General features: G+C 37.3%; 1 protein-coding gene across 6 annotated transcripts in view; it reads right to left on the bottom strand.

Moving 5' to 3' along the window:
• The window catches only part of DENND1A (DENN domain containing 1A), a 523,573-nt gene that overhangs the window by 336,136 nt on the left and 162,471 nt on the right, over nucleotides 1-24,966 (bottom strand). For 5 of the 6 annotated variants that reach the window (XM_061154694.1, XM_061154689.1, XM_061154693.1 and 2 more), the window contains 2 exons: nucleotides 20,083-20,132; nucleotides 8,663-8,782 (listed from right to left, as the gene is read on the bottom strand). In XM_061154694.1, coding sequence (XP_061010677.1) covers nucleotides 8,663-8,782; nucleotides 20,083-20,132 — 170 coding nt within the window. Of the gene's footprint in view, nucleotides 1-8,662; nucleotides 8,783-20,082; nucleotides 20,133-24,966 lie in introns of those variants that run through there. The other variant, XM_061154691.1, reaches the window with a different exon arrangement.

Raw genomic sequence — 24,966 nt, 5'->3', positions numbered from 1 at the left:
CACACGTTTAAGTAAGTTTTAAAATGTCAAGTTTTTCTTTAGAGCCCAACATTTTTTCTTTCTTTTTTTTTTTTTTTGCTGCATTTTGGGCTCATTAATACACATAAAGAGCTAGTTAAAATACCAGACTGAATAAATGAACAATGGGACAATTAACCCCAAATACAAAGCTCCACCTACTTTACTTCAAAGACATCTGAAATATAAAAGATTAAAAACCATAAATAATGCCTCTCAGAATTAATTTTATAATACATATTGCTTTGTATTTTAGATAAGGGATTTAAAATCTCCATAGAGGTACTCTCACACTTCTGAATTGAGTTAGAGACAATTGACCTTAGCTTTGCTGAAGGTTACTGGTAGTTTCACTTCCCATGAAACAGAAATAAAAACTTATTCAATTTCTACTGCATATTGTAGTACAGAACTTAATTTTATCTACAATGTTTAAAAAGTCCCTAAATTTCTACATGAAGTTTTAAGGTATGTATACTTTCTTTCCATTCAGAATATAACATATTCAGAAGCAAGTGCTGTGCAACTTTAAAAGTAGTCCCTTTATGCTACATTATTTTTTGCAATTTATAATATAACTTACCCTAGTAGAAAGGATTACTTTGAAGATATAAATGTCAAAGTGAAACACAGAAAGGAAAAGTAAACTAAATACATTATTTGTCACTTGATTTAACTAAGACTTTTGATACTATTTCTATACTTTTACGTTCATTGTTTTCAGAAGTTAGTAACTATTCTTCATTGTCAAGAAATGGGTAATAGCTCACATGTTAAGATAAAAAAAAAGGAATTAGCTGAATGACAAATTCACTAGAACAAATGCATTTTTAAAAGAACATAAGTCTTAGCAAGAAAAAAAATTTTTTTTATAACTAAGAGCTTGTTGTCTTGTAAATCAATTTCACACAAATTACACAGTCAGAAAGATTCTCAGGAAAGAATATTTAATGATATATAAAGACACTTACTTACAATATAATAAATGAAAACGCTGGATAGAAAACTATACCTACAAAAAAAAAAAGAAAACTATACATACCTACAGCATGATCCCAATTCAAGGAAAGAAACACATCTAGTCATTATTGGAATCATAAGATGATAGACTGCTTTTCTTACTTTTCTTAAGTTTTCTAAATTCCTCTAGTGAGGAAGAATATCTTCACAATCTCAAAAAATTTTACATCTTAAAAATAAGTGACTCCTAACTGATTGTAAGAATTGTGGGCTCTTCCAAGTGTAGATGGCATAATGATTTTTCTCCTTGAAATGATGTAAAGAGGTACACTATCTCAGTCTTCCAGGGCCTTTCCATGACGGACAAATGTTAGACTTCCTACTGCTTCTAAAACTGATCACTGGAAGGGCCAGAAAACCTAAATTCAGACTCTTCTTTGTATTCACAAATCTATCTTGCTCTTAAAATAAGAGTGTAGCTTAGATCCAAAGGGCAATTTTAGGTGTGAAGCATACTGAGTTATTTTCCTTTCTACCTCCTGCCCAGTGAAAAGCAAAGATAAAGCTCAAATAAATACATTCTGCTTGTTGTTGCTATTGTAGAAAAGTGGTTTGCTTGCAGGGAGGTCCAATAAAAATTGCTGACACTCAAACTCAATCAAAAAGCACCAGTGGCCTCTCCTATAGAATTTTTCCCGTCTTCCAAAAAGGGTCCTGCATATGGAATTCTTAGGATTCTCTTTCTCTCAGAAGGCAGGCTCAGTTTTACTGGTTTTCCATTCAAACATACTTTACATCAGATTTAAACAAAACTGTATCATTTTCTTTACTGTATAATCATATGGCTGGATTGCTCACACAGAATGCAACAACACTGGCCCTAAGGAAATATGACTTTTTGATGCTTGAGGCTACTGAGTCTTGAAAAACCTTAGTCCTAGGTGGTCTTGTGCTTATTCTCCGAAGTGGAAAAATCATTGTCACATCTTGGACAAGACTCTGGATTGGGGTGTCAGAAAACTGCTATCATCCAGCTAAAGAACTTGGGACAAAAAAATCTTTCCTCTGCAGGTCTCATTTTCATCATATATAAAATGAGGATGGGCTGTAGTACATTTTTCTTTTCTTTTTTTTTTTTTAATTTTTTTATTAGTTGGAGGCTAATTACTTCACAACATTTCAGTGGGTTTTGTCATACATTGATATGAATCAGCCATAGATTTACACGTATTCCCCTGTAGTACATTTTTCTTAAGAGGTCTTTAAATTCACTTCTGAAATCATTCTGCAAAGGTGAACAACCCATCATGGTTCTTTTGTCTAAATATATATTAAGAGCATTAAGAAAAGGTAGCGTTCTGCTTTCGAAACATAGAGTGAGATCATACCATGTCTATTGCAATGCCCAACTCATTCAATCTCAAAATGAAAATTTTCTTTTAGCCAAAATCTTGGATTTTCAAATACCCACAACCCTGAGCCAGGCTGAGTGCCTTTGTAAAAGACCAGGAGGGGTAAAAAAAAAACTTGTTCCTACGGTGGATGGCCCTGAGGCTGGCTGCCAGTGCAGAAGACACACCTGTCTTTCCAACTGTCCAGCTTCCCAGCCCTCAAATAGTAGGCTGCTAGGAGAGCAATAGCAGTTTTATTTATTTCCCTTTCTCCTCTTTAAAGGTGATTTTGTTAAAACTGTACAGCTTGTTACCATTGTCGAATTGTGACTCTCTAGAGGATTATATATTTCTAAGCATGAAGGCATCTGTGTGGCAATAAAACATGCAATGTGCCCCAACCACTTCATTTTTTTTAATTAAGAAAAAAAAAGTTACAGCCTCCCACAAAGTGATGTTCTGATGAGCACACCTCCCATGCAAGCCTTTCAAAATACTCTCAGAAAAGGCCCTGGGCCTAGTAAACCAGAGCCTCCACAGGCCCCATCCCATGGGTTCAGTTTCTGACAGAAGCCATGTGCCAGGATCCACAATGAGTGGAATGATAATCTGCCACAGCAATCAGGCCTTCTCCCAGCTGACCATCCAGAAAACAGCATTGTACCTATCATACTTTTAAGGGAAGGAATTAAAAAAAAATCAAACAGCCCCAGAGAGATGGAAACACTCGAAAAGCAGAGGAAAACCTTCTGTTAAACAGCATGAAAGATCCAGGTTTCCCAAATGGCCTGCTGTCTCCCCGAGGGGACCCGGCTCCGCGGCCCGAACTGCCCTCAAACACCAGGCTTTACATTTTTGTACAGCAGGGTACCCTCAGGCAAGACAACCGTAAATAGCTTAAAACAAGGATAGGAGATTCCGTCTGTTTCTGGGGTATTTCAGCAGCACCTGCTTTCAAGGTAAAATCTGGGAGCTGTCCCCACAACCTTCCTTCTCAACTCCCTTCCCCATCCCCCACACACTTACTTTAAACTGAAGCAGCTAAAACACAATCCAAAAGGGTTTCTGCCATTGCACCTGCTGAAGGAGAGCCCTTTGATTTTTCTCCTAAACTATATGTGCTGTTTACAAAACACAGGAGCAGTTAGAGAAGCCAAAGTTCTCAAAACCAGACTCTATTACTTCTGGCTTCTTTTTCTCTGTGAAAACCAAGCTTTTCTGTTTATAGCAGAAACGAGTACAATACAGATGAAAAAAGGATACAATAGTTGTTCCTGCCATTAAGTCAGAAAATGTTCCAGAAGGAAGATGGTCCTCACTTAACACAAAGTTGAAACATAAGCCCACGGGCCAATCTGCATGGAAGGAAGGATAATAACTCCCCAACAAGAGCCAAGGAACACATCCTATTAAGTTATAATTTAAAAAAAAAAAAAAAAAAAACACTAAAGTTGAGTCTTGAAAATTCCAATCTAAATCAGATGTTATTCCCAAAGTGATGGGCAACATTCCTCTAACAATAACCAGAAAACCCCAAGTTTGTGCAGACAGCAACTTCATTTACAAACATCAGTATTGCTAACACCTGCCCCAGACCATCAGATGACACACCATTTTCTATAGGATAAATTCAAAATCTTGAGCATGGCCCACAAAGACTTTCACAGTCTTGTCCCAAGACTTTTACAGCATCCTCTCTTGCTATCAATCTTTCATCAGAATTCTCATCATTCTCTCACCTTGCTGTACCTTTCATTTCTCTGGACCTTTGTGCACCAGTTCTCACTGCCCAGAGAGCTTTTCTCCCATTCTCCTCCAAGCAAGCCTCCACTGATTCTCTAAGGTCCAATTTAACTGGAACCCATCAGCAACACTTTCTCTGATTCTCCAAGTCAGACATGAGCTCTGCCTAATCTGTGACCTCAAAGAACCTTATGGATACATATTTTTTTTAAAAAAGCATCTATCACAATATATTTTAATTACTTATTTACATAGTCCCTTCCCAAAGATGAAGTGGCCCCCAAGACACTAAGGGTAGTAGAAGTGAAATGGGAGATGGGTATCAAAATCAGAGGTGGCCTGGAACAGTGCACCTAGAAGCAAATTCAATTTCATATTTGGTAAAGGGCAAAAAGTACATATTGTTTACAGTTTGAAATACCAAGTTCAGAAGATTCAGCTTACCAAACTCTTGGGTGAAAAGGACATCTGAAAGGTTCTCATATGGGGTGCTGAGGCTATATCTGTGTGTCTATTTTAGGAACTTGAGGTAAATAAAGGCCAAAGATCACATGTTATGCATTGCTCATTCCTGAAATATGCTAGATACTAAGATACTTCCTATTGCATAAAAACTTTAAATGTTAGGCTAAAAAAATTTTAGATGCCATATTGATGAAACAAGTTATTTCTTCCCAAAATGTATAAGAGGCTCTGAACAACTCTATTTGGGTGTAAAGATTGCTACTCAAGTTTTCTCAAGAGCTGAAATAAGATCCCTATACATTAAGTAGAAAATTGTAGACACAAATATTTTTAAAGTGCCTTTATAAAGAATAAATTAATATTGTATGGCTCATCTTCCATAATCTACTGCTCCCCACTCCAAGCAACACAGTTATGACTTTGAACTCCTACATTTCTTCTAATCATCCAAAACCAAAAGCTGCTTATAAACAGCATATTTCATTACATTTCAGCCTTGTTGGGGGCATGTGTTTTGGGGCAAAAGAAGCCACAAAAAAAAAAGTGATCTGGGTCACTTTGTCTTACAATATTAAGATTTCAGAGGTAAATATTTACTATATATTAAACTCAGATGGTGCTATCTGAGAATGCTAAAATACTTTCTTAGATTCTTGGGTTTATAAAGAAGAACAACTAACTTACTCATAACTCATGTTCTCTTAGCTGGTGCTTTTAACCTGGGGCTTCCCAGGTGGCACTAGTGGTAAAGAGCCCACCCGCCAATGCAGCAGACATAAGAGGCGTGGGTTCGATTCCTGGGTTGGGAAGATCCCCTGGAGGAGGACATGGCAATCCACTCCTGTATTCTTGCCTGAAAACTCCCATGGACAGAGGAGCCTGGCAGGCTACAGTCCATTAAGACTGCAAAGAGTCAGATATGACTGAAGCAACTGAACACACACACACACCATCTAGCAACTAGCTAAATAATATAATGGTGACTCTCAAAGAAAAGGAAAATGTTTTAATATAAAGAGACAGTCAATTGTGAGAGGAAATAATGCATTCAACTTTATATACCATGGTACTTTTGTTAATAAGATTTTTTAGTTTAGTACAACTACATCTCTGTCAAGGTTAGCTGGTAACAAGAGTTCAAACAAACTTCGAAAAAAAATTTTTTCAATAAACTCAGGGACTCAATCCTTCATAAAACAAGTATTACTAACTGTCTACTATGTACAGACACATTCTTCAATACACTTTGGATGTATCTGTGAACAAAACAGGTTAAGAATTCCCAGGCTTCATGAAGCTTATATTCTAGTGGGGAGGAACAGACAATGCCCATAACAATGAATCTAATAAGTTATATTGAACAAAGGATATCTAAGAACCTTTCATTGTAAAAGTGTCTAAATTTTGTAAAATACTAATGACCTAGTTCTTTATGGACACAATGCGTGTCCACTGTGTCACTGAATCCACAGTGTAAGAATAAAAGGTGCACCTCTTATGACTAATATGAATTGTCTGGTAATATGAACCATGCTTCTGCCAATAACTGGATTGCATATTTTCTCTTTGAATTAGTATCCAATGAAGCCTGTCCTCCCACTCAGACCCCTCAGGATCCTGCTTTTCCAACCAAATGGAATGGATCTCCCTGTCTCTGAAAGTCATGCACACCTCTGTCAACACTATACTAAGTCATGGGGATGCAGATGCTGCTTAAGACACAACCTTTACCAGTAAAGAGTTAACTGTTCACTATGAGAAAGACAAGGAAGATCAAGGCTTATGCGTATATAGCTTAACAGTGCAAAGCATGCTGGGTGCATCCAGAAGATGGGATGATTACCTCTGCCTGGAAAAGGTGACTCTGAGAAACGCTCAAGCTGAGCCTGGAAGGATGGGTAAAAATGCATGAAGGCAGAAAGGTCTGGTCGTTCATGTGGGCCAGGAAGCAAATGAACTTGAGAGAGAGAAAAAGTGATCCTAAGAAGTGAAATCCTAGAACAGTGGGGGCTATGTCTGCACAAATGCCATCACTAGGAACTATATCCCTCACGGGAAGAAATGGAAAAGCAAAAGTAAAGGTGGCAGCTGAGCAGACTTAAGAGTACTGGGCACACTGAGAACATGACTGGACTTTAAAACACAAATTAACTGAAGGAAAAGCATCTGAAGAAAAGCAAGAAGACCAAACAGCAAAAGAAGATGATGCTAATAATGTAACCCAGACCCAAGTCCCACTGATGTTCTCTTGGAAGACCTCTCCACCGGACATGTCACCATGTTATCCAGGGTTAACAGCAAGTTCTTCCACTCACATGCTAGTCTCAACCCAGCAATGTTTCCAAATCAAGCACAGGTAAAGTGCCATTTTGTGTGCCCTGTACATAAGCAAAAGCTGAATAAGATAAACAGAGCCTTCTGGCCTCATGCTAAATACCCATGAAATGCATGTCCCAGAATCCACAGAAGACTATTTTTAACTACAGCCACTATGCTCTGGGGCACTAGATTAGCAACAGTAAGAAGACACTATTTCACGGTATCATTCTATGTGTTATATATAGCATATTGCAGCAAGATCACCCATCTCCCCAGCTCATCTTGGGAACTCTTTAAGGACAAGGACTAGTTAATAGTAAGCACTCAATTAAGGACTGACAAACAAATGAATGAATTAACCCACCAAATTTTTCCCCATAATTCCTAGATAGTACAACAGATAGAAAACACTAACAGATAGAAAACACTGCTATTTTTCATTCTAAATGATAACAGCAAAAGGCTATTCAACTAGTTTGTTAAATAAAAAAGTAAATAATAATTTATATCAGAGTCTAATACTCAGGGCAGGTAGTCCTTGGGCCTGGGCTAGAGGTGTGCTTGTGAACAGGAGTCTTGCAAAGCAGCCAGGTTTGTACCTCCATCTTAAGGTCTTTCCAGCAGTTGTCCTCTAGTGCTCAAATTAGAGATACCATGCCTGATGAAGGAGCCAGTGGACTTCACTGATTAAAAACAATAATAAGATTTGTGTAGAGAAATGCAGAAGTAGCATTCCTGACTGACAGTTATCGAGCTAAGACATTGAAAGTTAGCCCTCACCACTCCTATGGTTTGAGGGTGTGTGTGTGTCTGGGGGGCAAGGGGGTCTGCTCTTAGTGAGGAAGAAAAGAAAATGCAGAGACTAGTACACCAGAGAACTACCCCTTCTGGAATTCATAGTGGGTCTGGCCTCTTATTCCTAGGCTCAAGCCCAAGACGGGGACCCGGGTTTTGTCAGGGGCGCCTCCCTGCTGTCCTGCCCTGTTCTGCTACACATGAGCAGAGACAGGAGGCAGGCCCCTCTGACACCTACTTAACCGAGGCAGATGCGGAGGAGAGTGTGTGGGATGCCTTTACCTCCCCCTCAGGAGGCGCCCAGCAGGAGCCCACAGAGCCAGCAGCTCTGAAATCAGATTTCCACACATCCTCCAACCCCAGAATATGCCTTACCCCTCTGGCAGGAGGAAACAGAGCATTAAGTAAGTGTGCTTCTGGTATGTGAAGGGAGTTTTGGAAGACCTAAAGAAGCCTTCTCATAGGATTCTGCACTTTTTTTCAAAACCTCTACAGAGGGAGCCAAGTTGGGAAACAGTTACTCACTCATTGACCCGAAAGGGGCACGGGTGTTACTTTGAGAGGGACACAATCAGTGTCTGCAAGACGTCCTGAACTGCAGACACATACTTTATTAATAATCTTACATACACAAAATGTCCAAGGGAAAGCCTAACAGGCTAATTTCTGACAGCTCCAGATAACAGAAGGAGGAACTGAAGCCATGCTGATTCTCCAGCTTCTGCACACTCCACAGACGCAATGATCCCTTTTTCCACCCAAGGGATGTGATACAAATAAATAAATACAATTATCTGTAGAACTTAAAGTGCAAGGACAACATTGTAAAGTTCTTCTCCCCAAGTGCAGTGACTTATGGGAAGCAGATAGGAAAATAAAAAGAACAGCTGGAAAATTTAATTACAGAAGAGCAACCCAAAAGCTGACACTGTTTCACAGAACTAGCCAATAACCAAAGCCATTTTCCTTACCTTAAGAAACAGAAGCAACTCTTCGCTCCTGAAGATAAGCGGCAGAACCCGAATCTCTGTTTGCTGTCAATGTCAGTGAGCACGAATGTGAAGTTCTGGCCAACTTGGCTGACTGTGAGGCTGCGGCAAAGAGAACAAAGGGGAAAATGAATGTGCAGTAAGTTTCCTGATAAAGTATCTAATCACAACAAGTCATTGAACCTGTAACATTTCCTTTCTCAGTGGAATTCTTTATAAATGAACTTAACATTTACACACTTCAAGGGAAAAAACTGAGTATTTTTTTAGAAAAGAAAAAGACAGCAAGCAGTGACCACCTCATCATAGCTACCAACCTCCTACTTACTGCACTCAAGGCAGGTGTCCCTGTTGAGCACTGCATCCCGTTTTGAAGGGTGCATCTATTAACCTCATTTTACAGATGGAGAAATAGCCTAGAGTGCCACTGCGTAAGATGTCAGCTGGTAAACTGCAAAAAGCTGAATTTTAAACTTAGGACTATCTGACACCAAAGTCATCCCTGCCAGTTTGCTGGTAATGATGCTCACCTGATTATTCCTCTAGTTCAGAAAATAACAGGGACTGCAACAGCAGAATTTAAATGCCAGCCATAAAGTTAGACACTTGATATTATACTATCTTATTTACTCTCACAACAACCCTGGAACTTCAAGGATGTTCCCATTTTACAGAAAAGTAAACTATAGAACTTAATAAGTAAATAACTGAATCAAGTTCACAGAGCCACTAAGGGGAGGAGCAAGAATTCAAAAGAGGGCAGGGTTAGCTATTACTTTCCTAAACTCCTGTACCTTTCATAATTTCCAAATTTATGAGGACTATATTTTATATTTTACGGGACAGAAATAGCAAATGTCTTATCAATGCAAGATATTTTCTAAGAAATGGAAACAAGGTTTTAAAGAAAAACATTAAAGATAAAAACTAAAAATTCCTGCATCAACACAAAAATCAGCAGACCACACAAAAAACTGAAAACATTTCAAAAAATTAAGCAGCATATTACAAGTCAGATTAATCTAGAAACTCTTTTAAAGTTACAAAATGTTTAAAATTCCACTTTTTAAAATCAGTTTACCAGTTAGCCTTTGGATTCCTCTTTAAAAAGTCAAATCTTATACTTCCCTGGTGGCACAGTAGATAGGAATCTGCCTGCCAGTGCAGGGGACACAGGTTCAGTCCTTGATCTGGGAAGATTCCACATGCCATGGAGCAACTGAGTCCATGATCTACAGTTACTAGGCCTGAGCTCCACAACGAGCAAAACCACCCCAATGAGAAGCCTACGCCCCACAGTGGCCATAAGTAGAGCCCCCACTGGCCATAAGTAGAGAAAGCCCACACAAAGCAACGGAGACCCAGCACAGCCAAATACAAATAAATAAAATTTTTAAATAGTTAAATATTACAAATTCTAGTATACAAATTTATGCAAACAAAATATTTTATAATTTGACACTGACTTATTCAAAGGAACTCATTAACTTGTATTTTATATATATATTTTACAAAATATACTCAAATTGATAAAATATTCAAATTAATGCTCTCACCTATAATTTGCTATAAATTGTCAGTAGAAATGAAAAATTGTGGTTCACCAGGACTTTTCCAAAGGCAGACTGATCAAGTTTTTGACAGAAAATGAATTAACTCTTCAAATATGGATAGCATTCTTTTCTAAAACTCCCTTATACAAGCCACATAAGAAAATTAAAGTATTTTAATTTTAAAAGACTATCAAAGTATTCCAGGACAAAAGGTCAATGGACTCTACCTGGTCATATTTAAGGAAATAATTCCTGTCCTCAAAAAGTGGTTAGAGAGTACAAGAAAATAATTCAGAAAGCAAAGAGAGTTCCAATTCTTTTTTAACTAGGAAGGTGAACAAAAACAAGGTAGGAATTTAGAAGCAACATGGTAATAAAACAGGTGTAAGTAAGTAATGCTATCCCTCCACCTTATATAAGCCAGAAGAAGGAACACATTGCTATAAAAGTTATAGAGCTGTCACGGGGATACCAAAACGCTACCTTCTTATGGCTGTTATGCTTTATCTATAAAGCTTGGATACAGTGTTACTATGGTGACTTAATACTATGTTTTAAAGGGGGATTATATGATTAATTTTAACAAGGTTGAGAACTGAAGATGTGTGAGAAACAGAATTCTAGCTCACATAATTAAAGTGATTAGGGAAAAAAAGTGGGCCTCATCAGGGGAGGGGGAAACCCTGTATTATTAAACTACTTAAAGCAACAGGTCAGGATGATTCTAAGTTACAAATAAGATCATGCTTTTATGAAGTATTATTATGTATTCATATAAAAGATGACCATTCATTATTTTAACTAAGGTTTGATTTCACTTCTAGAATTTTTAAAAAGAAGAATCCTAGAAGGAAAGGGTACTGATACAACTAGATAAAAAGAAAATACCCAGGATTTCTAGGAAGAGGACACAGAAGGAACACGACTTGGTTTGTGATCTGAGTATCCTTAATTTCTCTATTATCTGTTCACTACCTTTAAAAAGGCTGAAAACTCTTTTCAGCTACATTGTAGGCTCAAAGAAAGGTTCATTACTCATTTGCTTGGTTCAAATCCCAACTCAACCACTTGCTAACTGAGCCTTAATTTAGCAAGTTACTTAACCTCCTAAGTAGCTCAGTTTCTTCTCCTGGAAACTATCACCCAACTCAAAGCATATATGGGGAATAAGTGAGTGTTTGATATAAAGGTTAGACCACAGTAAGAACAATTAATAGAAGAGACACAAGTTGCTACCTCCAGTGAAAACTAAATTTCATGATGAAATCATTCACTTGCTTAGAATCTTCTTGACTCAGCTTTGTAATATTTGAAAGTGGAGATAGGAAGGCTGCCTTTCTTTCCTATTGCATCTTATCAGCAAGGGGGAGTCTTCTGGGTGACCAAGAAAGTTGCTCATTCTTGCATTAAAGTGAAAAAGATTCTTTTGGGGGTGCCACAACTTAGAAGGGGGGCACTTACTATTCTCAGTTGATTCACTTTTTAAATTCCCAGCAGGATGAAGTACAAGTCATTAAGAGCCCCAGATCATTAAATCCTAAAATATTTTTTCCTTGGACAGTCAAATTAACATTCAAATTGAGTTCAGATTAACTCAAAGGAGTCTTAATCTTCAAGGAATTTATCATTCCCTCTCTACTTGCTGAGGTAGTCTGTAACAGTGTTCACTATTCCTCCATAAAAATGACTGTGGGGAAAGGATTGGCTTCTTAAAGACTGCAGTTTTTGTGATTACCTCCAGGATCAGAACCCATATACTTTTTAAATAAAAATAAGATTTCATGATGATTAGAGGCAGTGGGACCCTTAGAAACCAACTCATCCAATACTCTTGTTTCAGAGATAGGGAAATTGAGGCTCAGGATGTTTTATTGTGGTGGTGATGGTGGTTTTGGTTTGCTTTTTTTCTTTTTATTTTCAAAATAACCAAGAGACGAAATAAAAACCCACACACAATTCTGGTTGAAAATCCTTTCCATTCTGCCACACTGCAGCAAATACAAGGAAAACTCTCCCAAGAAGTTACTACTTAGTTTAAGGAACTCAGGTATGTGAGGAATTCAGATAGTTGTCTCATCAAACAGACTAACTATACTTCCCACTAAGCAAGAGAAACCAAATTTGACTACTTCCAGAATTAAGCCCAAGAGACCAGGGCCAGTATCACCCTTAGCTGTGCTTTCCATGTCTAGGTGAATACAGAAAATAGAAGAGAAAACAATAACCATCTTAACCACAGACTTTAAAATTTCATGCTGCCTCTTAAATGCCTATCAACCATTCAAGAACCCTCCTGCAGCATTTTGCCTAATCTTCAAATTATTTATAGGTTCAATGTATGAATGGTATGAAGCATGTGGATGGATAGTTTGATTCCAATCTTCCAGTGAGAAATCAGATTTCCTATAGCAGCCTCACTTTTAAGTTTGAGGTGAGATGGTGGCATGGCATCACTGACTCAATGAACATAAGTCTGAACAAACTCCAGGAGATAGTGAAGGACAGGGAAGCCTGGCGTGCTACAGTTCATGGGGTCACAAAGAATCAGCCACAACTTAGTGACTGAACAACAACAACACTTTTAAGTTTAGCTACGTATCTTACAAACCAAGCAACTACACTGTGCACTGTGACAAGTACTGAACATACGACATCCATCCCACTGTGGAGCCTCCTGTCTCGATGGAGAAGCATAAACAAACACAAAGCATACAGCTTGTGGTAGTGTTATATGAAGCCAAAGAAAGAACAAAGAAGAAAATGGAAGAAAAGGAAAAAGCCCTACTGAGATAATATGGTCAGAGATAGCTTCTCAAAAATGATGACAATACTGACCTAAAGGATGGGATGGAGTCCCTTCACTCCAGAAGCAGGGGACTCGGTATTTCAGGCAGAGAAAGAGTTTCACAGAGAAGCTGTTCCTTTGGTTAGAAACAGCTGGGCATGCTCACCGTATAAAAAGGACTTCAGTACATCAAAGGCACAGGGGAGCAGGAGAAAGTGATTTAAGAAGGTGCCGGATAAAGCAAGCACCAGATCACAGAGAGCAATCCATAGATCATGGTAAAGAATTAAGATTGACTGTTTGATTGATTAGTAAGCGCAATGGAAAGGTACTGAATGATTTTAATCAGGAGAATAACAGTCTGGTCTACAGTTCAATAATTTTTATCTGACTCTTAGATGGAAAAGTTTGGAAGAAGGCAGAAGCAGAAAAAGAGAAGTCAGGAGGCTAGAGCAAGTCCAGGTGAGACTAGATGGTGGCTTAACTCCTGTAGGGAGAGTGAAAATGGATCCGGTGGATAGATCCAACTTAGAGTCCGCAGATGAACTGAGGTAGAGTAAAAAGGCAGTATACTACCATTTAATGGTAGGAAAGACTAACATGCTTGGGAAGAGCTCCAAGAGTTTTATTTGTGATATTAAGTCTAAGAAACCTGTAAGCAGAAATGTCGAGTACATAGCTGAAGACACTACATAGGAAATCTAGAGAAAGGTTTGGGGTAGAGCTATTAATTAGAAAGTCATCTACACAAAGATGGTATTTCACACCACGGTAAAGGATAAGATCACTTAGAAACAAAGAGAAACACAAGAGAAACCAGGACTAAGTCAGAGAAACACCAATTTAAAGGATGTGCTGTGCTGTGCTTAATCGTTCAGTCATGTCTGACTCTTTGCAGCCCCATGGACTATGGCCCGCCAGGTTCCTCTGTCCATGGGGATTCTCCAGGCAAGAATACTGGAGTGGGTTGCCATTTCCTACTTCAGGGGATCTCAACCCAGGGATGGAACCCAGGTCTCCTGCATTGCAGGCAGATTCTTTGCCATCTGAGCCAGCAGGGAAGCCCATCTAAAGGATGAGTAGAGATCAACAAGGGAAAAAAGAACCACCAGGCAGAACAAGCAGGAGGGAGTGGTCGATTGTATTCAAAAGTATCAAGATAAGAGAAAAGACACCTACCGAATTGAGCAACATGGAGGCTTCAGACAGTCTTGATAAGAAAAGCTCTAGCTGAATGACAGAGCAGAAGACAAGCTTAAGAAGGCTGAACAATAAATTAAATAGTGCAGGTAACTCTTCCAAAAAGAGGAGAAATAGGCAGTAACTGAATGGGCGTGAAGAATCAAAGATGGCTATTATTTTTAGGATGAAGGAATACCAGAATGTGTTTTTAAGCTGTTAGGAATAATTCCATACAGAATACAGGCAGAGGCTTATGATGCAGGAGAAAGAAGATGAAACAGTAAGGTCTGGACTTTGGATTAAAATCCCGGATATACCACTCGCTACTGATGCGATGAGCATAGGCAAGTTATTGCACCTCTCTGAGCCTCATCTCTAAAATAGGAAAGATATTTACTTCACAAAGTGGTTTTAAAGATTAGAAATAATGTATACAAAGTAACTGGCATCTAATAAGTACACAGTGGAAGTAATCATTATTATTATGAATTTATAACTTTTGAGAGATGGAACTGAAACATTTTGCAAACCTATTTATTACAGCTCCCCAGCAAGTACTTATTGGGCCATCTACCACCAAAGCATCCATTGCAGCTGCTTCTCCTTCCCCTCAGTCTATATGAAACATCAGGCAGGAATCAAGTTTTATCAAACTACCACATCTCCCAACCTTTAGTCATATGAACCTCAAAGCTTCCTTCCATAAACACACCTTTCATCTGCCTAAGACTCGGGTTTTTTACATTAGCTGCACAAAGATCCAAGTGGCAAAAATGGCATTGACCCAAAATGCCCGGGGACTAAGAGTAGGTAACATACTGCCAAATATCTGCTCGAGAAACTCACTCTAAGAACAGAGATCCCGCCACTCCCTCATCTGTATGAGCCTGGCAAAGTAAAAATGAATCATAATTAGAGAAGCAAAAAAGTATCAACACAGAACAAGTATCAAAACTAGTCCAAAATTCCCTCATTTCATCCATAAAGAAACTAAGGTGCTCATGGGAGAAGTCACTCGCCTAACAGTACAGAGCAAGTCAATGGCAGGATGAAAACTATAACTGAGGTCTCCTAGTTGCTACCCCTGATGCCCTGTCCACTAAAGCCCAATTGCTTCATGGTTCTCGAATGCTATACAAAATGGTCATGGGCATAGATTAACCAATAGTTCAAGCTAAACCAAGGGACTAAACCAAGGATGGAAAACAAGGGATGAAGGTGGCCAAATGGATTCAGTTTTGAAAAGCACAGCAGGATGAATGTACAGAAGTGGAAGCAAGAAGAGAGGTCTGGGCAGACACATACTAATGTACAAATCAAGTGCCTCAGTTTCATCTTCTTTCAATTATCTGAACAAAAATGGGTTTAATTGTCTTCAGTTATCTGAATTTTCTACTTTTTCACAATAAATATATATTGCTTTTGAAATAAATGTTAAGAATGCTTGGTTAATTTCTGGTGTGATGGATCTAATGGTGGCAGTATGATATAGAACAAGTATGATGGAAATGGAAGTCATACAAATGTGGGTTTCAAAAACAGCTCTACCACTTACCAATGGTGGGACCTTGGGCACATTAATGAACCTATCTGAGCCTCTGTTTTCTCATATGTGGCTTTATGACCATGGCAATGTTCCTTTAGTTGTAAGGCAACATTTAGATGTGTAAGCCTTTAGTGAAGGCAAAGAACACAACACAATTCATGGCACATAACAGATACGTAAGAAAGGGGTAAATAGCATTAGAACCACATTTGCACCTGTGATTACATCCTAAATCATTAAATGCTGCCTCTGCCCTTGAAAAGACTGTCATTTCACTTCATGCTCATGTCACTTGTGTGTACTAGTATAATTAATAAGACAACTGAATGGTAGCTGGTTTTGTGGGTTCTGAAAGAAGACAAGCACAAACATGGAGAAGAATAGCTTTTCCATCATCCGATGAGTCTCCTGAGTGCTTTGACCAACTGAAGCAGGTTGCCAGCTATCAAGAGCAAGTAAGCAGCACCGCAATACGAAGTGGTATTCAAACCTCTAAGACTGCTTTCATAAATAATAATAAAAAATTTTTGAGAGTGATACAAGGATCTCAGCACTGTCACTTCACTGTTCCTTTCCATCAAGAGCTTCAAGTATAGTGTAGGGTAGACATAACTTTGGCTTGGGAATAAGATTACTGCTTTTTATTCCCCCAGCTCTATAATTACATAGTTGCAATATAAGCAAGGCATTTCACCTCTACAGATCTTACTTTCCCTTCTGTAAAACAGGATGCTTGAGTCAGATGAATTTCAGCTTTAAAGTCCTGTGGTCTCATTCCCACACATTTTCAAGACCCCCTTGTTGTGAGAGTCCAAGCTCTCCGGACACACACGGTAATCCTCTCAGTAGGAGGCTCCACCTGCTCGGGTCAAATGATCTCTAGATCTCTAGGCTCATTCACAGTTTCTTCTCTACTTTGCTCTTCAGTGTTGGGATCTCCCATTTACCCTCTTCTTGCTGTCTTTGCAGTCTCAATACAAGCCTCACTCTCTATACAATGTTTTCTTTGACCATCTCTGTCTTTCCCAATCTCACCCAACGTAATGCTACACATTCTGAACCTTCCTTGGTTCTTTTTTAAAAAGCAATACCACCACCATCTATCACCAAGAGTTGCTGTGAAAAATAAATGAGGTATTACTGTAAAAATGTCCAGAACATTGACTAGAATCATTTAAGAAATGAAATACTAATTCCCTTCTTTCCCTCCCTCTGCTTGGTGACTGGTCTTCCCATAAAGTGGTCTACTAAAAAAATGTACTCATTTTGGGAGGTGGACATCTAAACTGTGTTAACAGCCTAAGCAATCTTTGGGTAAGTCACAATTTCCCTACAATTCAGATTTCTTCCAGTGAAGAAAACAGCACTTGTTCTCATCTTTTATGATAGGAGGATAAAATGAGATAATACATGAGAAAACACTTTCTTTTGAAGAGCTACCAGCATTATTATTTTTCATAACTCCTAGCTTCAGAGAGAAAAATCTTAAAACAACAGATAAGACAGCAAGATGTCAATGTTAACGGATGATTTGATGATGACTGTGAAAATCCCACTCTTGATATATACCAGAAATATCAGAAAGTTGTATTACTGTTTCTTGAGGTAGAAAAGTACAGATACTGAAAAGATTAGGAAGATTTCTTTTTTGAAAATAATCACCTGGAGCATTATTTATCTCCCATGCCAACATATTTTCTAAGTCAAACAATATCATAAATACATCTGGGGTTTCATGGGTCTTGGAATCTGGACATATTCATTTGACTGTGCTAAATGCAGCTAATAAAAAACAGTGACATTAAAACTTTTGTTTTTTGTAAATAAACTTAATTGAGTCAGTCAGTAAAGAGTCTGCCTGCAATGCAGGAGACCTGGGTTTGACTCCTGGGTCGGTAAGATCCCCTGGAGAAGGAAGTGGCAACCCACTCCAATATTCTTGCCTGGGAAATCCCATGGACAGAGGATCTGGTGTGCTACAGTCCATGGAGTCACAAGAGTTGGACATGACTTAGCAACTAAACCTACCTACCTAAACTTAATTATTATCATCTTCTCTGCACTGAAGTATGCCACAGGTAGAAGTGGGGCAACAGAAAAGAAAAAATACAGTCCCCCAAATAATGTGATTTATTTGTATCAGTGAAAGTTATCAATGCCTACAGGGTAGGTAAAACAATACAATCTAAGAAAGAACCATTGCACACCGTAAAGATTAAAATATACCCAGAAAGAGACATTTCAGTCCCAAATCTTTTTGTGAAAAAAAAAAAATATATATATGAGGAACACAATTAGAGGAGGTTAATTTGGAGAAAAGCATTTTAGAAGAAAGATGTTTTTCTAACAAAATAAAGACATCAGACATTACTAGTGACAAAACAAATTTTAGGACTATGATTTTAGTCCTAAAGGACTAAAACCTAAGGACTTTGCTTTCCTTTCATTTTAGAATATAATTACTCAGACAGGTAGGTAAGTAAAGATGGGTGTGTGACATCAGAGAGAGAGGGAAGGGGTGTGTGTGTGTGTGTGTCTTTGGAGGGATTTAATCTCATTGCACATTTCTTCTAATATTAGTTTATAAAGTCAATTAAGGAATACCTATCCAAAATAGATCACCATTCTAACAAGGAGTCATATAAAAATATATTCTTATTTTTCTTTGTTAAATACCTTGCCACATTTTTAAAACATTTCAACTTTATTAATCTGTATAAATATGTCCTTGCCATAATTTGTAATACATTTTATAAGCGACTGGAGGAGATTTCATGCATCGCTAATTCATACATACAAATGTGAAGTTTGCATTAAACCTCTCTAAACAAAACCCTACTTCCTTGCTTTTTTTAGAAGCAATAGGATAAAGAAGAGACAAGAGGACTCTCATTACAAAGACTGACCCTCTTAAAATTAAGGCTATTCTGTTCTTAGCATCAACCTGCTACTAAAACAGCCCTGGTACCAGGATTTTAAAAGGCCTGAGTCTGGAAAGACTACAGTGGTTGACTGGCTTAAAAAATAACATGTTAGAACCAGAGAAAACAGTGATTATAAGTGGTTGGCAACATTCCAGAGCTGCTTTTTAGTACTCCTTCGCTTTTTAGTACTCTTTTTAGACTCCTTTGGCTACCAGTTCCCATCTCACACCATTCATAGGTTTATGCCAAATAAACCAGGACACTGCTACTACAAAGTGTAGAAAAGATCCAAGCAGAATACTACCCATATGCACTTCAAATCACTAAATTCTTTCAGGGGCCTGCCTTGTCTGGGTATACTAAAATACACAACAGAACCTTCCTGAAGATGGGCACATTGTATAACTTTCTTGGAACAGATTATGGCACTTATTATTTATAATGATATTTTCTAAAACCTCTATCACTAAAAGTAGAATTTTTAATACATAACTATACAGTTTCATAGTTCAATTTTCCATGAAGAGAACATTACAAATAGGCAGCAATCAAGTGAAAAAAACAAATGACTGCAAAAATAATGCTTAAACTATAAAGAAAAATATATAGACATTTCTTGAAAATAAGATGATTGTTTTGTCATTTTATTAACACTGTTAATAAATGATTGTTTTATTAGTTAAAAAAACGTCTTCTAAGATTGTTTTAAAAGTAAGCCATTTATAAATAAGCTACTGGCTTATTTAAAAACAAAAACAAAAGTAGTCCTTAAGACTATTTTAATTATCTTCAAGTTATCATGTTTGTACTGCTTCAAGAGACAGTGAATCATAATGCAAATACTAAGGAAATATTCAGATGACTTATTTTTACTTTAGTGATCTATTGAAAATGCTTATTTCCCCAGAGATACTATTCTTAGCCAGCTACACAAAATTCAAGACACTATTTGGCAACATGCCTTTTAAATAGCTGAATACCTTTGAACAAGTTGGGCCTATGTTGATTTAAAGTTGAAGTCTAACAAATTTAAAACAAAGTCAATATAATACTCATAAGGCAATATTACTTGGTTAAGTAAAATATATTCATATTTCAATAAAAATTAAATAGAACTGGATTAAATACTAACCATTCTTAATCATGGTTTGAGTCTGATAACCAAAATTTTAAAATTAATGTCATGCAAACTACATCACACAAACTAACCAGTGCAAAGCTCTAGGCTTTAAACTTTTTGATAGTGTCAATAAAATCCCCAGGAAAGGAGAATACTGTAACTCTCCTTGGAACATAGGTGTTTTAAATCATGGTTAAACAGACAGAATGTTAAGAATGGTATGGTTTTTATTTTCCATAGCAAGTTTATTGACACTTTTTTTTTCTAGTAAAGTTTGAAAATCTGATACTACCTGTCCACATAGAAGGGGAAACAAAACTTGGTCAGAGTCTGTAGAACTTCCTGTGGAGAGAAAGAGAGATAATTTATACATCTAATGGGACCAATAAATCTAACATTAACCACGGCATACAATCTAGCAACTTTACCCTAAAGAAAGAGGAGACAGATGAAGAAATATGGGCTTTATCAATTACATGGGAGGAGTACCAGGCAGTCAATCATGAGAAATAATAAACATGATCAAACTTCATTAAAAATGAAAAATTAATCAAGAATCACACATGGGCAAGCAGCAGGAGTCATGCAGGAAAGCTCTGAAGGGAGGGAGGCGGGTGGGTTGCTGAGTGTTAACACCCCTCCAGGGACCATCTCCAGCCTGACCATATGGATCAGAGTGAATAACACTGAGCCACATGGGTTTGGCCTGGCAGGGCCGCTGTTGCTGGCACCATTTTTGCCTGTTACCTAGGAACAGAGGGGGCCAGGATTAGACAACGCTTCTCAACATCAATAGGCCAAATCACAAGCAAAATAGAGAACCAACTTGAAGATAATTGTCCCCAAACATTATCAACTACATTTTTTTAAGAGTTTAAAACTTTATTTACTTACATTATTTACTTTATTACTTTATTTACATTATTACTTTATTTACATTATAAAGAAGTTACCATTTCTGGCATGAATTTATTTTGTAACCAACTATAATAATTTTAAGGGTGCAGTATTTTTAGTCTTTATCATTAAATATCATTATCAAAATTGTACACACTTACCTGCTTGCAATTTATAAAAACCCAAAGCAAACTACCAGTTTAAATTTCTTTTTACAAATATGTAGGTATATAGCACCAAACATTATTCAGGGGAAGTATGCAAAAGGGTACAAGAAAAAATAGACATTTTAAAGAGGTATTCATAAAAGAGAAACTTCTAACATTAAGAATACTATATAAGACACAATATAAAGTGGTATATGACTTTTCCAAATAGATACACTGCACATATAGAGAATATATACACTGCAACACAGAAACTCAAGTAATTAATATTTCCTTTGTAGAATTTTCTCTAACTTGACTTAATTTTAACTGCAGACTTGGACAGACCACAGTTGGTGCTTATCATAAGTTCATAGACCAATGTTATAAATTTTAAAAAAGTATTCCTTTCATGCATTTGATTTGCTTTTTAACAATTTAAAATCCCAACTTCAAGACAAAATGAAGAACACATTTTTCAGTCATTGAGAAGCTGGTTCAAATTAAAACAAACCTGCCCATTGCAAATCCTAATCCAAGTGATAAATTAAAGATCAGTTTACAAATGTAGCACTTTTCTAACCAATAATAATGAATTATCAATGCTAACTGAATTGATGCTTCTCGCTTCATTTATTTTTAAAACCAGTTCTATCATTCAAGAAATAAACCACATCAATCTAATAACCCACTCAATGAAGCAGAAAGCACATTGACTTCCTCTGCCAGAGCATGTTCTGCCTACATAATTCAATTGAGCATATCCTATTTTTTAATATCATTTTGGACTGGATGTATATCACAGCACTGTTAAGGCATGTCATGAAACAGAAAAGGAAAAGAAAAGTGAAAAATGGTGAGTAAGAATACTTCAGCATATCCTGGGGGTATTACTAATACATTAGTTAATTTCATAACACAGCATAGTCAAAGACTATATATATATATATGTATGTATGTGTGTATGTGTATATATTGTTTTAAAATTCATGTTAAAATAAGTTGCAATAGGTAACAGGGAAACAGAAAAACAATGATAATTTCTCAATGCATAATGTTATTATCAGGCCAATACTGGCAAAGAGATCATACAAAATATTCATTTTAATGTCTGCAGTTTTAATTATAAAATATTTTATAACCCCCCCCCCCCACAAACAAGGCTCTTAGGATTTACACGCAAAATGAAATTCCTTACAAATTCCTTTCACATCAAGTTTCAAACACCACAAAGCATTGCTTGACTCCAGTTTATGTACCAAGCATTCTTTAAAACTCAGTCCTCTTGTGCTCACTCATTGCCAACATCAGCTACAAAGACATTTTATCCTTTACCCTTCAAAAGTTACAGGTGCAGAAATACTCCTCTACTCTATGCTGGAGTTGAGCTGCCAAAAGGCCTCAAGATTTTTTGAAAGAAAGGACCCCCATGGCTACAGCAGAGTCAGAGAAATCTAATATGACCAACTTATTACTTACTACAATATAGAAACTACTTACCACTTTCTAATGTCAAGAGTAATAACCAACCATGAACTTGCCTGTCAGATAATAATAGAAGAAATATCAAAATACCCAATGTAGGCCGAGTATAACCCACCTCCCAAGAGTTTTCCTTTTTACTCAAGAAAGCAGTGGTAAGTCTAATTAAGCAATGGGGTGGGGGAGGGGAGGAGGGAAGGAAATAAAGGCAAATGTAGGCACATGTTTGTGTATTACAATATGTTTCTTCATGTTTGTGATATTACAAGAGCTTGATATTCCAATTTAAGTCAAACAACACGGTGGTGTGCTGTCAGAGAAGAAAACAAAAATGAGCATTACTCTATGTTAGGCATATTCAATCAGAACTGAAAAATTAACTTCTCAGTTTGGGAAGGGGAGGACAGGAAGAAGGGGAAAACAAGTAATGTTTTCTATAAACAAAAACTGATGAAATAAACCAATTTTCTTAATACTGATTTCTCCCCTATACATAAACATTTAACTACCTGATCCTCTCATTCCAAAGAAAAACACAATTAGTTTGATATGAAAAGTACCACTCTCCGAGAAAGGGGACTTTAAAAACCCTGGTTTAAACATATTTTGAGCATTATGCTTATAGGACAGTATCCCCCAGTCTTTCAATATTAACTTCACTGGGAAAACAGTCACTAGCCAGTTAGCAACCCCTTTTTCTCTCTAGAACCTGTGTCTCTGGCTAGAGAACTTTCTTTGTGGAAGGCAATTTTCTTGTTTTCTTCTCTCTGTCTCTGTCTGTCTCTCTCGCCTACCCAAGCTCTTTCAGACAACTAGCCTCAGTACAACCTCAACTGCCACATAAATCGGTCTTCGAGATGCAGTACAGCTGATGAAATGTAAATGACCTCATTGCTAAGGCAGGGGGTGGGGAAGATTGTGCCAGCTCTCCAGATCAATTCCCAAGTTTATATTTTCACAAATCTTTTTATGTACAGTTTGATTTTTTAACATTTTAATGAGCAAAAAGTGCATCTATAGTAGCCAGTCACCACAGTTAAAGTGCAGGGCATGAACTAGATCCCAGGAGGGAACCAGTCCACCATGTCACCACTGGCTTTAGGACATTCGCCACCTGGTTCCATGTCCCCAGGTTCCAACTCTTTTCATAATCAAAACACTGCTGACATTATAAACCCCAGACGGGTTTTCTAAAATCCCTCCCAATCAATATATCCAACACATAACTTATTGGAGACAACACTGAGCTCATTGATTAAGGTGAGTTCAGTAGCAAAGTTTTCAAAATAAATGAGACAAGAATACAGCATTCAACCCCTTTGTGTCACCAGACAATTTATGAAATAGGCAATTTCCAAAAGGGCTTTTCTTCCCAACACAATATGCAATACTTCATGTTGGAAGAAGTAAGAGCAGAGGGGGCAGGGAGAAAGCGTGGAGTGCGGGTAGTTGCGCTAACCTTTTAGTTATATGTATATTAAGCAGCAGATCACACAGTACAGGAGAAAAGCAATATCTACAAAGCTCTGCCCACAAGGAGATAAACCAAATCTCAGAATGTGAACCAAAATATGAAATCAACAACCCTAATTCTGGATGTACTTGTAAATGAAAATCAGAAATGAACTCAAGATTTATTTCAGTCTTCTCTGGATTCACTTCACCCAGTTTGAATTCTCATAAAGTCAGAGGGCCCAATAAGGGAACTTATTCCAATATGGACAAAGTCAATAATGTTCTGCTGAAACTGAGATATTCCCTTAAAAATCTGGTAAAATTTTACATTATAATACTATCTATAATAGAATTCTATCTGGAGGCAAAAAAGTTCGAAGACTAAATTTAATTTAGTTAACAAGGATTATTAATAATGAGAAGGCTAAACCAATTCCCCCTGGATTTGGGGTGTGCAGTGAGAGGGTATATGAGATCCTGCAACACCCATCAGTTCAGATGTCAAATACTTTGTTTTCATTACTTCACTGAAACCCATAAGCAAAAATTAGTTGTATTTAGTAGATTAAAACAACTGACAGTCAAACACAGACATACACACTCCACAAATAAATGCCACCTGAAAGACAAAAATGCATGCTGATTATAATGTCCAGTGGGGTTACAAAATGTTGGGAAATGAGGCACATTCTCAATAGCTCAAAAGGAAAAAGAAAATGTATGCAGGAAAACATTTAAATAGAGCAAAGAGATGGTGTGAATAAATGAATGTATTTTAAAATATGTAAAGCTATAATCAGCCTCTTTGTAGATTGCTGGTATAGTGGTCCATAATTTACCTTTGTCCAAAGAAAGGGTGAAGGAGGAAGAAGCAGGGAGACAGTAAGAGAGCATTTTCTGGGTTTTTCACATCTAATTTATTTGTTCATTTCAAAATGTAGATGTAGATCAGTGGAGCCCAAATACTGTTTCACTGTTTCCAAATACTTTATTTCCAAAATACTCTGTTTCTATGCTTAATTTTTCTTTTTTAATAGCATGAGGGAAATGCTGACCCTCTAAGTCCTGCAATTGAGATCAGTGCAACTGACTTGAAAGAAAAGTCTTTGACTGATGATCTTAAAACTCAAGTTGAAAGTTAAAAACAGAACATACACAAAATCCAAACATATAAAAAAGCTAACAAAATTTCTACT

The sequence above is a fragment of the Dama dama genome, chromosome 11 (genome assembly GCF_033118175.1).
Source record: "Dama dama isolate Ldn47 chromosome 11, ASM3311817v1, whole genome shotgun sequence".
In the NCBI taxonomy this organism is placed as follows: domain Eukaryota; kingdom Metazoa; phylum Chordata; class Mammalia; order Artiodactyla; family Cervidae; genus Dama; species Dama dama.
The sequence above is the reverse complement of the archived record's forward strand: the minus strand, read 5'-3'. Positions and strand labels throughout refer to the sequence as shown.